Genomic DNA, 15001 nt, shown 5'->3' with positions numbered 1-15001 from the left:
CATGTTGAAAGGTACTATACTAGACCAGAGAGATATTGCCTATAAAAGAAACCAACAAGGAATCAATGACAGCAAATGGCAAAGATTACACCATTAAGATTCATATTTGACTCACTCTAATCAAAGAACTACAAATATATTTAGTATCTTTAACTCTAAGGTCAACATTGAAATTATCCTTACGGGGAACCTTCCAAGCCGAGTTTGGTTCGGTTTTATCAAGTTTTTTTAAATTGCTTATGGTAATTTGGTTAGGTTCGGTTCTTAATTTTTTTCATGTTGATTTAGGTTTTAAGATTTTGGACTTTATTTTGATAAAAATGAGTATTAAATACTATTTCGTAAAGTTTCAAAATTTTATTGATAAATATTTTTAAAATAATTAAATTTTTAAGTAGATAAAAGATAATTGATTTTTTTTAACTTATGAACCCAAAAAGCTAAAATGACAAATAAACCCTTCGAGAATAATTAAAAAATCATTTAAACCCCTCATCAATAAGTGCACCCAATTGAACCCTTTGAATCTTGAATGGTATTCAATTAAGCCTCTTAAATTCATTTTTCCGTTGAAATCCTTAAAGGTTGTTAACTGTTGATGTAACAGGTGATGTGGCAAGCTGATGTGGCAAAATGATGATATGGAGGACTTAATTGATTTTTTATTATTTTATGAGGGCTTAATTGATTATTTCAGTAAAAACTTTATTAAAATTATGAAAAAAATCTAATTTTAACATGAATTGTAAAATTCATTAAAATTATTAGAAAATTATAAATAATTATAAAACTATTAAAAATATAGAAATTTTTAAATGTTATAAAAAATTTAGAAAAATATTATAAAATTTATAAAAAAAGTATAGAAACAATTTAAATGTTATTAAAAGTTTTAGAAAAATATATTAAATTTATTCAAATACTATATAAAATATAAAAATAAAGAAAATTTATAAAATTAAAAATTACTACACATTTTATTTTCTCACATACATTGTCTTGCATCATACATGGTCTCATCCTTATCAACTTCTTCACATAATTTATCATCAACTAAAATATTTACATAGGAGTATTCATGGGATGAGTTGAATGTAGGCCTGATTTCAAAAAAAAAAAAATTAGGCTCAAGCCCAACTAGACCTAACTCTCAAAAATGATTTCATTTCACTGTTTTAGAAATAATAAAAATGTTTTTATTTAAATTTAATTATAAAATATAAAAAATATTAACATAAATTTATTTTTTACACATTTTTAATTGTTGTAAATCGGATCAATCCATGAGCACCTTTACCAAACATTCACCTTAAGCCATCAAGCATTGAATTCTTTGTCACTCAAACCTCTCACTCGACACCCCATGTAAGTTTGATCATCACACTTCAATTTCCCCATTTCCTTATCACCAAAACAAAAGACTCCATACCAACAAAATAACAAAATTTTTCTATAATTTTGTAACTTTATTTTATAACCTTTTATTTTATAAACTTCTATTGATTTTTAATAATTTTCTCTAAGCTATTTGTAGTTTTTATAATTTTAATAATTTTAAAAAATTATACTATTTTATAATAATTTATAATATTTAATGATGTTTCAATAATTTTTCTAAATTTTTTATAATATTTTTCTATATTTTAGTAAAAGCTTTTATAAAATATTAAAAATTCTCTATATTTCTAAATAAGTTTTATAATTTTAAATAACTTTTTATGAACTTTTTAATTCATGTTTAAAAAATAGATTTTTTTAAATTTTAATAATTCTTTTACTTACGCAATCAATTAAACCTCGTAAAATAATAAGAAAATCAATTAAGCCTTCATAAAATAAAATAAAATAATATCAATTAAGCATCCCACGTCATCATTTTCCCACGACAACTTGTCAAGTTAGCATTTTTACCATGTTAGTAATTGACGGCCGTCAGGAGCTTTAACAGAAAGATAAATTCAAAGGGCTTAATTGAATACTAATCATAATTCAAAGAGCTCAAATAAGTACACTCTTCAACTAAATGCTTAATTCATTTTAATTATTTTCAGAAGACTTATTTTACATTTTAACGTATCCAAAATTGTATTATTTAGGTTTTTTTTTTCTCTAACCAGCATGGGAGTTTGAGCAAAAATCAACTATTACTTTTTATATATATGTAGTCACTTACCATGGCCTTATTATCAATAAGATCGTAACTCTACTCCAAATTGCGTTTTAAGGGTATAAGATGGTTGCAAACACATTAAAAAAATTTCTCCAACATTACATATATGTTAACAATCAACTGGGTTTGGACTAGATATTGTGTTGTATAGCCCTCACTTTTTTTTACATATAATAATAGGGGTGGGGATGGGTAACATGATTTGAATTCGTGTTAAACTGATATCTGATAAGAATTTAACCATTATTTCATATAAATCAAAACTATACAACTCTCACTTTGAAAATTAAGATAACTCTCACTTCGAAAAGTAAGTTATTTGTCCAATCTAGTAAGCACAGTTTATTCAAACAAAACTAAAAAAAAAAAAAAAGTCCACCTCATAAAATTACTATTTCAATAATAACGCAGTTATTTTTATTTAAAATTTATAAAGATATTTAAATATTAATATAATTATTGATATAAGGTTGAAGTTATGATAATTTATGACGGTTCACTCGATAGGTGGAGAGATATAATTGATCACAAATTATTGAAATTTACAGCTTGTTTGGTTTGGTGTATTGGCATAGCCAATACACCCCTAATCGGTGGGCCCCACCTAATCCGGGTGTAACACGTCGTTTGGTTTGATGTATTGGTAATACGCACCTAATCCATTACCTTCTTAATCGGTGAAAACCACCGATTTCTATTCCCCCCTCTTTGCCCAGATTAGCTACCGATTGAGCATCACCTCCCTGATTTGCCCTCCCCCCATCCCCTTGTTTCTCTTCTGTTCCTTCATCCGATTTCCTTCCTTATTTCTTTGCTTTTGTTTTTTGCCGATTTCCTCCCAGTCCATTACGCCTCTTTGCTGCTGATTTGTTCCCTCCGTTTCCTTTCTTTTCTTTTTCGCTCTGCCACTCTTTCGATTGCCTTCTCAACCAGTCGACCTTCTTCTTCTCAACCAGTCTCCAGGTTACTGCAACTGAAAGGTAAAGGAATGGAATCACTGTAATGAGTTTCAACTCTCTCTTTTCTTTTCTTTTCTTTTCTAACTCTCTTTTCCTCTCTGTAATTAGTTTCAATGGCTGCCTTGTAGTGTCTTTAGCTTAATTCTAGGTTAGCAGATTCGAATCACTGTCACCGTAGAAAGAAACCAACGGTGAAACCAAAAAAGCCGACGATATCCCCACTGTCACCGTAGCCATCGCTGGTTCTATCGTCGACAACGCTCAGTCTCTCGAGCTCGCCACTCGAGTAATGGAAAATCCCTCTGTTTCTCTCACTCTTTCTACCCTATGTTACAAATTTTCATTTAATTTCTCCTTTTCTTTCGGTTGGCGAGTCAAATTGCTCGTGCTGCTACTATTTTTCGGATCAATGAGTTTTTTTAACCTAATTTCTTATTTGTTTAATGGTCTAATTATTGTTTTAGGCCATCTATTATGCTGAAATTTGAGATGTTGCCTCCACTTGATGCTCCACATCATCTGCGTAAGCATGAGTGGGCTCCCTACCGGGAAGGTAAAGTTTGGCTGCTGCCTTTTGTGATTGTTATAGGTTTCTTACTAGGTCTATAATTGTTAAAAGGTGAATTGTAGGAAGGATAGATGCGGACAGATAAATTGATATGCTTTTTAAATGTAAAGAGCTTGGATGTAATTTGTATGGGGAATTGATTGGAAACTGAGGTTACAGGCTTTTATAAAGAAATGATAAGGTTAGGTTAGGTTCCAGATTGTTAGGAACTTGGGTGCAGTTTCTATGGGGAATCTTAGCAATCTGTTGCCTACTAGAAGACATGCTTGATCAATGGTGAGCCTGAATTGAATCTTTGGTTGACTTCATTTGTTGCGATAACTTTATAGGTGTCACACTTGAGGAAAAACACACAAGCTCTGTGGGAACAGTGGTCGATGTAGGTTTAGATAAGGTATGTCTGTTCTTGTGCGAGTGTGACTCACTTTAACTTGCTGCCTGCATAATTTCTTTTCTTTTTAATCAAGTGGCAAATTTTAACCTTAATAGGCAAATTTTAATGATAGCTATCAACTTATTTGACCACATACTGGTCCTTAATGGCTATATTATCCTGAAAATCTTCTTGTTTGCCCCTTGAAATTGTTAATGGCTTACGGTTATTGTCTTTTTTCTTTCGTACTTTTGGCTCAAACTTCTTTTTGAGCATAGAAGTTATAAATGGAAAGAAATTAAGTCTGTTCATGAACATTTATTAATTCTTAGTTGCTAATTTCATGCTGTTCAATTATTGGCATTGCCATAATTTTTTTATAGTATCAAGCACTAAAAGATTTTCATATAAAGTGGCAATGGGAAGGATCATATTTGCTCAATTATTTTCTTGTACAAAGTTGTAGTTTCCTATTTTGCATTCGAAAGCTCAAACATGACTTAAAACTTATATATATATATATTCTCTTGTTGATTAAATTTGTATACTAAGGAGTGTGATCCTGATATATTACTTATGAACTGGTTTGGGCTATTTCATGGTTCTTTATGCAGAATGTTGTGGTTGATCAAGCACTTGGGCCTGGAAAAAGAGTTACCGTTGCAATGGGAACTAACCAAAACTTGGATTATGGTAATAAAATTGTTCTTATACTATTTCATGTTTCATGTTTCATGTTTCATTGTCATGTAATTGTTTTTCTGAATTTAGCTGATTGCATTGATTGTTTTAATTCATAGGATCAGTGATGGACATCATTCACTTCATTGTTTAGTTTCGGTATTGGTGCTCATGACATAGGCGAGTAAGTAGAGATTCCTTCGCTAAAAGCGAGGAACAAGTAAGCTTTTGATTTCTTCTGCTGAATGCTTGCTTTATATTGTAGTTGAACTAAGATCTTGAGGCGATCTGCAACTTGTCAACAAATATGCCTTCGGTTTTGGTGCTTTAGAGGAAACATGTGCTCTTGGCAATTTAGCCTTCTGGAGAGGTAAATTACTTTTGATTCATTGTGATTTTTAGCAACCTTACCTCATGGCCTTCTATTTCTGATTTATCAATGCATCATATAAATCCGAATTGGCGAGATTGCTTTTCCCTTAACTTGTGGAATGGACACATGAAGTTGGAGGTTATTTTCAATGGCAACTTTGGACAGATTTGTTTTCTGCTAGATTGGTGAGCTATTTTGTTTGAAGTGAAGAATCGGTTTCATGGAAGGCCAATTGGAGTTGAGAGCGGGGTGAAAGAGTTATTGTATCGGCTTGAATTTCTTCTATTGAATGCTTGCTTTATATTTTAGTTGAAGTGAGATATTGAGGCGATACTTCGTTTAATTGAATTGTTGTAAATTCAATCGAGTTCTTGATGATAATTCGATATGGTTATGTTTTTTTATTTTTAGAGTTCAATTCTTACTTATTAAATTTTATTAGTTATAATTATTTTAAATTTTATTAAATCATATATTTTAATTAAAATATATTTAATATTAATTATTTTAAATTATCTTTTATAGTATCATATAATATATTATGATTTGAGTAAATTCATATAAGAATATTAATTATTAAGAATTTTATTAAATTATATATTTTAAGTATAATATATTTAATAATAATTATGTTTAAATATGATTAAATTATTTATTATTCATATTAATAATCTTATCAAAATTTAAATAGCAATAACAATAATAATTTACCAAAACAAATTTCGGTAATTATTAAGAATTTTATTAAATTATATATTTTAATTAAAATATGTTTAATAATAATTATGTTTAAATATGATTAAAATATTTATTATTGATAATAATAATCTTATTAAAATTTAAATAACAATAACAATAATCATTTACCAAAACAAATTTATGCTAAGGGTATTCTAGTCATTTTAGTTTTTTCCACTATGCTATTACACCTCTATTCCATTCAACCAAACACAAGATTACTATTACGCCTCTATTCCATTACATTCAACCAAACAGTTGATTTGCTATTACACCTCTAATCCAATACAGCGAACCAAACGCACCCTTAGATTCTCAAGAGATTTGGAGTCTAAGAGGAGCAAGAATGATAGTTGAGAGTGAGTGTAGAGAGAGAGAGATATCAAAATCCTATTTATTGGCCTCTTTGAGTCTTAAAAGTGGTACATTTATTCGTTCATTAAACGTTATATGTTGTGATGCGTACTTCCTAAAGTTCAATCGACTTATTGATATTTTGTTTTCCTAGTATGAATTATCATGTTAAGACAATGGATGAATATAATGTAAAAGTATTTTGTTTGGGTCAAAAGTGGTCCCCTTCGATGTATGCTTGAGAGTTCATAGGCTCGTATAGGCTTGTCACGAAGTGTAAGTAACGTAATCTGAGCCAAAAGATCTGTGGAGGGTATCTCCTAAATTTCGATCTTGTTGGGAAATTTGTTTCTATTTAAGATCCTAAATAAGAAGCTTTAAGCTCTAACTGTTGGAAGGTTTATAAAAATGTGAAAATGGTACAATCATATGCAATTCAATCGGAAAAGAACAAAACATTCAAAGTTTTATTTATTTATTCAATTTGGGACGGCTAAATGCCGTGCCAACAATCAATCCACAAAAATCCAGCATGGATTAGGTAGGAACTACCCCCCCCACCCCACAACCCCAAAACTTTGCTTATATTAAATTAACGGAATTCACTGTTCCAAAACCTGAAGATAAACATGGAATCTGAAGCATCCAATGTTGGAAGTTCTCTGCTGGTGCCTAGTGTTCAAGAGCTCGCTAAACAACCCTTATCCGCCATTCCCTACAGGTATCTCCGCCCTGAACTTGAACAAGATGTAATAGCCCGATTTTAGGCTTAGTCGGAACAGTGGTTTCGGGACCACAAATCCGACGAAAAAAAATGTAATGGCTTGAATTTTCAGAGGTGTCAGAACGGTGATTCGAGATCACTAAATTCGACAAATGGGTAGAAAATATTATTAATTTAGTAAGTATAAGTTAAATATGAAGTTAGGAAAATTTTTGAAATAGTGAATAGTGCACTAGAAATAAATATTAAAATAATTAGAATCGAAATGAGGTATCAAGACCTCGGGATTTTAAACTGAGCCATAAATATTTTTATAAATATTTATGGAGTGTTAAAAGTTAGTATTAAAGTTTCGTTAAGAAATTTTAAAGTTCCGATAATTAATTGAACAAAAGGACTAAATTGTAACAAATGCAAAATTTTGGGAAATGATTAAATAGCTTAAATGATAAAAGGAAGAGGGCTTAAAGGCAAATAGACCCAAGGTCTATTTGGGCTGGACAACAGAGGCATGAAATCAGCAAGAAAGTAAGGAGAATTAAGGGCAAAATTGGAAAATTGCAAAATTTGCTTAATAAAGTTAGGACCCAAGTGGAATTGTCTAGATTTCTCTTCATTTTTCTGAATTCTCATCAGCTAAAACACCATGGAAGGGCTTCTTCAAGCTGGTTCTTCATATTTTTATTACAAGTAAGTTCAATTCTTGACTATTTCTTGAAATTTTGTATTTTTATGACTTTTACAACTAGGCCCACTTGTTAAATTCATTAGTTTTGATTTTATGAAAGAAGTTGAAAGTTGATATGAATATGTGCTGGAAGTATATGATGATTTAGCATGAAATTAGAGCTTTAAATTGTTCATATGCTGATTTTATTGAAAGAATTGAATAGAAAGTGAATGTTTGGGACCTAATAGTAAAAGAGTTTGAAGATAGAGTTATATGTGGAAATTCTGAATTTCAATAGTTGTGTAACAACTTATAATGTCTAGTAAAGTACTAATTGAGAAAATTAGATTAATTGAGGGGTTAATTGAGAAAGGACCGAATTGTATAAACTGTGAAATTTGGGGCAAAATGGAAATCAACATTTTGCACTAAAACAGTTTTGGACAGCAGCAGTAGTGTAACTTCGAAAAATCACCAAAAATTGTAGAGATTGAATTAGAGGATGAATAAAATATGAAACTAAAGCTTATTGAGTCTAGTTTCTTATAAAAGAAATGATGTGAGCAATGGAATTGTAAATCATGAGATATAATAGATTTTGTGAGACAAGGTCAGAATGAATTCAGGTTCCCCTATTCTGACTTTTGAAAATCATTACAAATTGTACAAAAATGATTATGAGTTATAGTTTATATGGTTAGAATCCTTAATGAGCCTATTTTTAGAAGAAACAAGCTAAAACATCATCCGAATTCTGTACAATGAGATAATTAATTTTTAGTGAAGAGTGGTCGGAACTGTCAGACAGCGAAACAGGGGAAACTTTAAAGAATAAACTGTACTATTTTGCTGAACCAAAAATTCTGAAAATTTTATGGTATGAAGATATGTGAGTCTAGTTTCAGGGAAAATTAACGGATCTTAATTTGGAGGTCTGTAGCTCCGGATAAAAATAATTTAGTGACTCTGACCGGATAAACAGCTTTGAATATACATGTTAGTGAATATTGAAATTATGGTTAATGTTGTTTAAGTGTGTTATACACATTAAGGATGTGGAATGGAGAGGAGGAGGAGGAAAATTGGGAAATATATGAATGATTCGTGTATAAATGGTCATATGTTTGATTATAACTCATAAACGATGAAATATGAATGATGCTTATTTTGTGCATTATTGGTCATGGTTTAAGCTCATGTGTGAAAATAAAGTTTCATAGTATGTGTGTATGGTATATTCAGTATATGATTTGGCATGAAATAATACCATGAATGGTTTATGAATTAACACATGTTGGTAAGCCCGATATATGAATAAATGATCAAATTGAGCGCAACGCGATTTGAGTACTTCGATCGGTGACAAAGTGATAAGTGATAGCTTCGGCTATACTTATCTGATCAAGTGACAAAGTGATAAGTGATAGCTTCAGCTACACTTATCTGATCAAGTGACAAGTGGAAAGTGATAAGTGATAGCTTGGCTACACTTATCGATCAAGTGACAAGTGAAAAGTGATAAGTGATAGCTTCGGCTATACTTATCTGATCAAGAGACAAAGTGATAAGTGATAGCTTTAGCTACACTTATCTGATCAAGAGACAAAGTGATAAGTGGCTACACTTATCTGATCAAGAAACAAAGTGATAAGTGGCTACACTTATCTGATCAAGAAATAAAGTGATAGGTGGCTACACTTATCTGATCAGGGACAAGTGATAAGTGATCATACGTAAGACCATAGTTATACTATGGCAAAGTGAAAGTGAAGTACTCAATTTTCCGTGACCGTTCCCTAATTTGATTAAGGATGGTAAGTGACAAATGGGCCCAAAAGAATTAAAGTAAATGGATAAGTGGTAGTGTATTTATATCAGGACGATGTTGTTATTCAAACTAAAGTGATATTTTCATTGCTAAATTGAGAATTTCATAAATGTGTTATTGAATGGTATAATCAATAAACATTGAGTTAAATGGTAAATACGTATTAGTTTTGAATTTGATGTCATTGAATTGTACGTGAATTAAATGAAAATTGCTAGTGATATGATTTAAATTATGAGCATGAGAAATTGCGAATTGAATGAAATGGAAATGAAGCATTAAATTGCATGAGTATGTATCGGGTCTCGCAGGCCCTAATTATTATGATTATAATATTTTGAGGATATCTTGTGAAAAGTTATAGAAACATGTTAATTATTTTGAAAGTTTTATATATTAATGAAATTTTATAACTCGGTTAAATACGTTTACAAGTGTATGTGTTTTGGTAATGCCTCGTACCCTATTCCGGTGTTGGATACGGGTAAGGGGTGTTACACAAGATGTGGTTGCCGACAGCGGTGGTCCGGTGTTAGAAATCCCGGTTATTGATATGCAGAAATTGGTCTCTGAAGAATCAATAAATTCCGAACTCGATAAGCTTGATTTTGCTTGTAAAGAATGGGGTTTCTTCCAGGTAAAAATGTAATAATAATTCAAAATACTTCTTGATAAACTCCATACTCTCGCTTTTAAGATTACGTATGGTTTAATTGTAAACTCAACCCTGCCATTGGTCCTTTATTTTTTTTAGTAAACTTCAGAAATGATCCTTTATGAATGGAAAATGTTCAATTTAGTATCTGAACATTAAACAATGTTGTACTTAGAAGTATGGATCTGTTTGCAAATATGCCACATTTTATTATCACAATTTATTTGTTGAATTCATCTGCAGCTAGTGAACCATGGAGTGAGCTTAACTTTGTTGGAGAAAGTAAATACCCAGATTCAGGACTTCTTCAACCTCCCAAAGGAAGAGAAGAACAAATTTTGGCAGTATCCAGGACAAGTTGAAGGATTTAGGCAAAGTTTTGTCGTGTCTGAAGATCAAAAGCTTGATTGGGCTGACATCTTTTACATGCTCACTCTTCCACTCCATCTTAGAAAGCCTCACTTATTCCACAACCTCCCTCTTCCTTTGAGGTAAACCCGGTAACTTGGAACACGATAGTCACGTGATACCAAAAAACTAACTAAAATGTAACACGATATGAATACACAATCATGAATTATTAAGGTATTAAAATAATTTTTGGCCCTGAACTTATCAATTAGCACCTATACATTACTCTTTTCCATTTTGATCTTTGAACGTAGAAAAATGACATGACACAATATCACCTGAAAAAGTAGACCAAATGACGAGACACGATCTTAAAGTGCTACGCTATCAAACTTTTTACATTTTTAAAGTTTAAGAAACAACATAGACCTAGTCGCCAAATTTGAGTACTAAAATAGACTAGAAAAAAGTATAAGTGCCAAAATGAACCTAATTACCAAGTTGAGGGGGCGAAAATTGCATTAACCCTAATTTTTTTTAATGCTTTTGATGTAGAGATACATTGGAGTCTTACTCATCTGAGTTGAACAATCTCTTCAAGGCTATCCTTGCAAAGATGGTAGAAGCTCTTAGTATGAAAACTGAGGAAATGGAGGAGTTTATTGGAGAGGGAAGGCAAGCAATTAGGGTGAACTATTACCCACCTTGTCATTTACCCAAGCAGGTCATCGGCCTCACCCCTCATTCCGATGCTTCCATCATAACTATTTTGCTTCAGCTCAATGAAGTGGAAGGTCTACAAATAAGGAAAGATGGGAAGTGGGTTACTGTTAAACCCCTTCCGAATGCCTTCATCGTAAACATCGGAGACCTTTTGGAGGTGATAATTATGACGTAGTGTTCGGAAACGTGTTACAAACCAAGTCTAGAATAAGTTCCTTTTCATCTGTGTGTGTATGTGATGCTCATGTGAACTCTTATATGGCAGATTATAACAAACGGAACGTACCGTAGCATCGAACATCGTGCCACCGTGAACTCCGAAAGGGAAAGGCTCTCATTTGCCACATTCTGTGGCCCAAGGAATGATGGCGAAATAGGCCCTGCGCAAAGCTTGATCTCTGAACAAAGACCTGCAATGTTTAGGAGAGTGAAAGTCAAAGAATACTACAAAGGCCTATTTGCTCGTAAGCTTCAGGGAAAATCGTATCTGGATTTCATGAGAATACAACATGATTAAGAACGAAATCAGTTGATTTTCTAGTAGATATAATGCAACAATTGAAGCAAAGCGATCCTAAATATTATGGACCAAGTCTTTAGAATAAAACTGCATGTATATGTACATATATAAGCATGTATGTATATGCTATCATTGAACCTTATAGAAACCCAAAGCAAGTATACTTGCATAAACTTGCAAATATATAAATCATCTTTTCTTTTTAGTAAAAAAAAAAAAAATCCGTGACTTGGAAATAAGGCAAATGTTATAGAAGCTGAGATTCAAACTAGAAACCTGTCTGATATCAACTCTTAAAGGTTCGAAACTATCTTCTAAGCAAGAATACACCATGAATTAGATGCAAACTTAAAAGATTTATGGAATTTGCTACCAATGCACAGCTACAATATTTGAGGGAAACTTTCCTGAAAAATTGTGAATCCTAGGGTGAAAATAAATCTGAATGACCCTTCTAAAGTATTTTAAAAATGTAAATAGACCTACGTGCTCACGGTCAATGCATTTACATTTTATTAGTAGAAGTTGAATTATGATGATATGCACATTTCATACACCACTTTCCAGTGAAGATAATAAAAGCAAATAATAACATAAAGAACTTGCACAAATTGAGATGGTCAAGCGCTACCCTTGTAAAAGTTCGGGCAACCTTTCTCACTTGAGATGTAACAAACTGAGTAGCATGCCACCATTAAAGCTGAGCTCAAGCCGAAGATAGTCCAAAACCATTTCTGCAAACTAGTAGCTTTATGAGTTACCTTAAATCCATTGTCTTCAAAAATGCTCCAAAAGCATTAGATAAAGCAAAAGACATAGATCATCTGTGAGGATCAGCAATCTGCATAAAAACCCAATTCAGAAAAACAAAGGCATTGCTCGAGTTTCCAGGCATGTCCATGAAGTAACGAGGTTTATGACTGACCCTTAACTTCCAGAATTTAATCGCAAACAGCCTGCCAAAAGCATTAATTTTAAATTCAAGCATGAGTTGATCCATGCACAAAGATATCACCATTTCCCTAAGCGTCCTGCTTTAGATGTTAGCCTCAAAGGTTCTTTGGTATTTACATTCTTTTCGGCACTTAACTGCAATGCCAGAGGCCCCTTTCTGTTATCAAGCATTCACACAGTATGTACACTTGAAAAGAATATGGCATTCCATGGTTTAAAACATACATGTGAAGACCACTTCACACAAGATGGTCCGTCTTTCCTCGGAAAATCAAAATATGCCTTGTTCATCTATATAATTCAAAGGATATGGATTTGTAAACAAGACAAAGAAGAGAAACTATATATATATATGAAAGAAAAATGATCATGTCTAAAGGCTAGAAATAGGAACTCTTGCAACCACTATAACAACAAACAAGAAAAAATTACCTTGATTTGTTCATATACCATTAAATTCGAAACTTTGTTTAACATACAAGAATGTGGCAACACAGTTTCTAAGAAATAATCAGCCACTGCTACAAGCAATCAAGATATTCTTACAACCACTTTGTTCTTCTTGCCTGCAGATAAAAGAAGAACTTTGCCATCCACAATGTCTTCAGCCTCTATTCTTTTACTTTCATTATCCACTCTATTGTTGTTCAAGTAGATACCCCCTTGCTTCAAAAGACGACGTGCAGCTGATTTGCTCTCAAACAAACCAGACGAGACAGAAAGATCAACAATCGAAAGATTCAACACTTCGGTGTAAGGCAAGGAGCGAGATGGAACATCCTCAGCAATCCCTTCAATAGTTTCCCAATCCAATTTCGTCTCGGATCCTGGTCTCAAAGCTTCAGTTGCCTTAAGAGCCTCAGTTAAACCATCTTCACCATGAACAAAACGAGTAATTTCCTCAGCAAGCTTCCGCTGAGCTGTATTTGGCACATAGCCAGGTTTTTTCATTGCACTTTCCAACTCATTTATCTCTTCCATATTCAAGAACGTAAGAATTTTGAGAAACCTCACCACATCTGCATCTGGAACAGAGAAGAAATACTGATAAAACTTATATGGAGACAACATAGACGGTGAAAGCCAAATTGCACCGTCTTCCGATTTTCCAAACTTGGTGCCATCACTCTTTAACAAAAGTGGAAATGTCAATCCATAAGCTCCTTCAGCTTGTAAAATCTTCCTTATCAACTCAGTCCCAGCAGTAATATTACCCCACTGATCACTCCCACCGATTTGTACATTCACACCTTCATTCTTAAAAAGGTATAAAAAATCATAACCTTGCAACAACTGATAAGTAAACTCAGTATAGCTCATCCCTTGTTCAGATTCCAGCCTCTTTTTAACACTCTCCTTACTCATCATACTCCCCACCCTCGCATATCGACCGACTTGTTTAAGAAAATCGAGCAACCTGACCTCTTTCCACCAATCATAATTGTTTAAAATCACAAAGTTAGAGTTTTGTTCAGAACCTAAATTTGCATTTTTACTAAGAATCTTATTTACAATCTCCATGATCCCAGCAATGTTTTTTTCCAATGATTCCAAATCAAGTTCAGGTCTTTCTTGGCTTTTCCCAGAAGGGTCACCAATTCTACCAGTAGCTCCACCAATCAAGGCAACAGCTCTGTGACCACATCTTTGGAACCAAGAGAGAACAATGAGCCCCAAAAGGTTACCCAAGTGTAAGCTCTCAGCAGTTGGGTCAAAACCACAATAAACTTTGAGAGGACCAGCAGTTTGGTCTGAACAAACCAACCTGAGATTTTCATTGGTTATGGATTCAAGCAATCCTCTTTCTTCAAGTATTTTGACAACATTTGGGGTGCTACCCATTTGAAATTTCGGTTCAACGGTTGGCTGAGGAGTGTTTAGGCTGCAACTTACGGAAGAAAAGCTCAAACTTTTTATGGGTCTTCTAGAAGCAGGAATAAACTTGGTTGTAGTAAAGGGTAGCAAGAATTTCCCATGGTAGAAGCAAAGGAAAGTCCTTGAAGCCATTAACAGTGTTCTGTTTCCTATTTTAAAAAGAAAAAAAGGGGAAAAACAAAAGCTTTTAGCTTTATGTAACTAACAATGCCAATCTTTGAATACGAAATTATCATAATGAAATTGATTTAAAAAGGCAAAATGAAAGAAAGAGCAAGACTGACCTTGGTGACTATGGCCGTCCACTGAGTCTCAAAGCAGAGAGAATAACAGAGAAAAATTGTGGGATTTGGAAGAGAAGGATAAGCCGCTGTGTGGGTTTGGATTTTGGAAGAGAAATTGGTTTTAGATGGCCTAAAGCCCAAATTTGAAGGCTTTAAAAGAAATATTTACAAATATTATGAATTTATGAATAATTTTATTTA

The 15001-nt window shown here is 32.7% G+C and overlaps 2 protein-coding genes across 2 annotated transcripts; one reads left to right on the top strand and one right to left on the bottom strand.

The window, feature by feature from the left end:
• Nucleotides 1-9121: 9121 nt before the first annotated feature.
• On the top strand, nt 9122-11714 carry LOC105776581 (protein SRG1). The gene is made up of 5 exons (XM_052629944.1): nt 9122-9261; nt 9299-10075; nt 10337-10584; nt 11000-11324; nt 11433-11714. Exons 2-5 carry the CDS (start codon nt 9890-9892, stop codon nt 11682-11684), a joined length of 1011 nt encoding a protein of 336 aa, XP_052485904.1. The 5' UTR covers nt 9122-9261; nt 9299-9889; the 3' UTR covers nt 11685-11714.
• Nucleotides 11715-13049: 1335 nt separating this feature from the next.
• Nucleotides 13050-14932, bottom strand: LOC105776553 (tyrosine--tRNA ligase, chloroplastic/mitochondrial). The gene is made up of 2 exons (XM_012599273.2): nt 14801-14932; nt 13050-14665 (listed from the first exon to the last, which is right to left on the bottom strand). The coding sequence occupies exon 2, from the start codon at nt 14646-14648 to the stop codon at nt 13173-13175; it is 1476 nt and encodes a 491-aa protein (XP_012454727.1). The 5' UTR covers nt 14649-14665; nt 14801-14932; the 3' UTR covers nt 13050-13172.
• Nucleotides 14933-15001: the final 69 nt, after the last annotated feature.

The sequence above is a fragment of the Gossypium raimondii genome, chromosome 1 (assembly GCF_025698545.1).
Source record: "Gossypium raimondii isolate GPD5lz chromosome 1, ASM2569854v1, whole genome shotgun sequence".
Classification (NCBI taxonomy): Eukaryota; Viridiplantae; Streptophyta; class Magnoliopsida; order Malvales; family Malvaceae; genus Gossypium; species Gossypium raimondii.
This window is presented reverse-complemented; position numbering and strand designations above follow the sequence as displayed.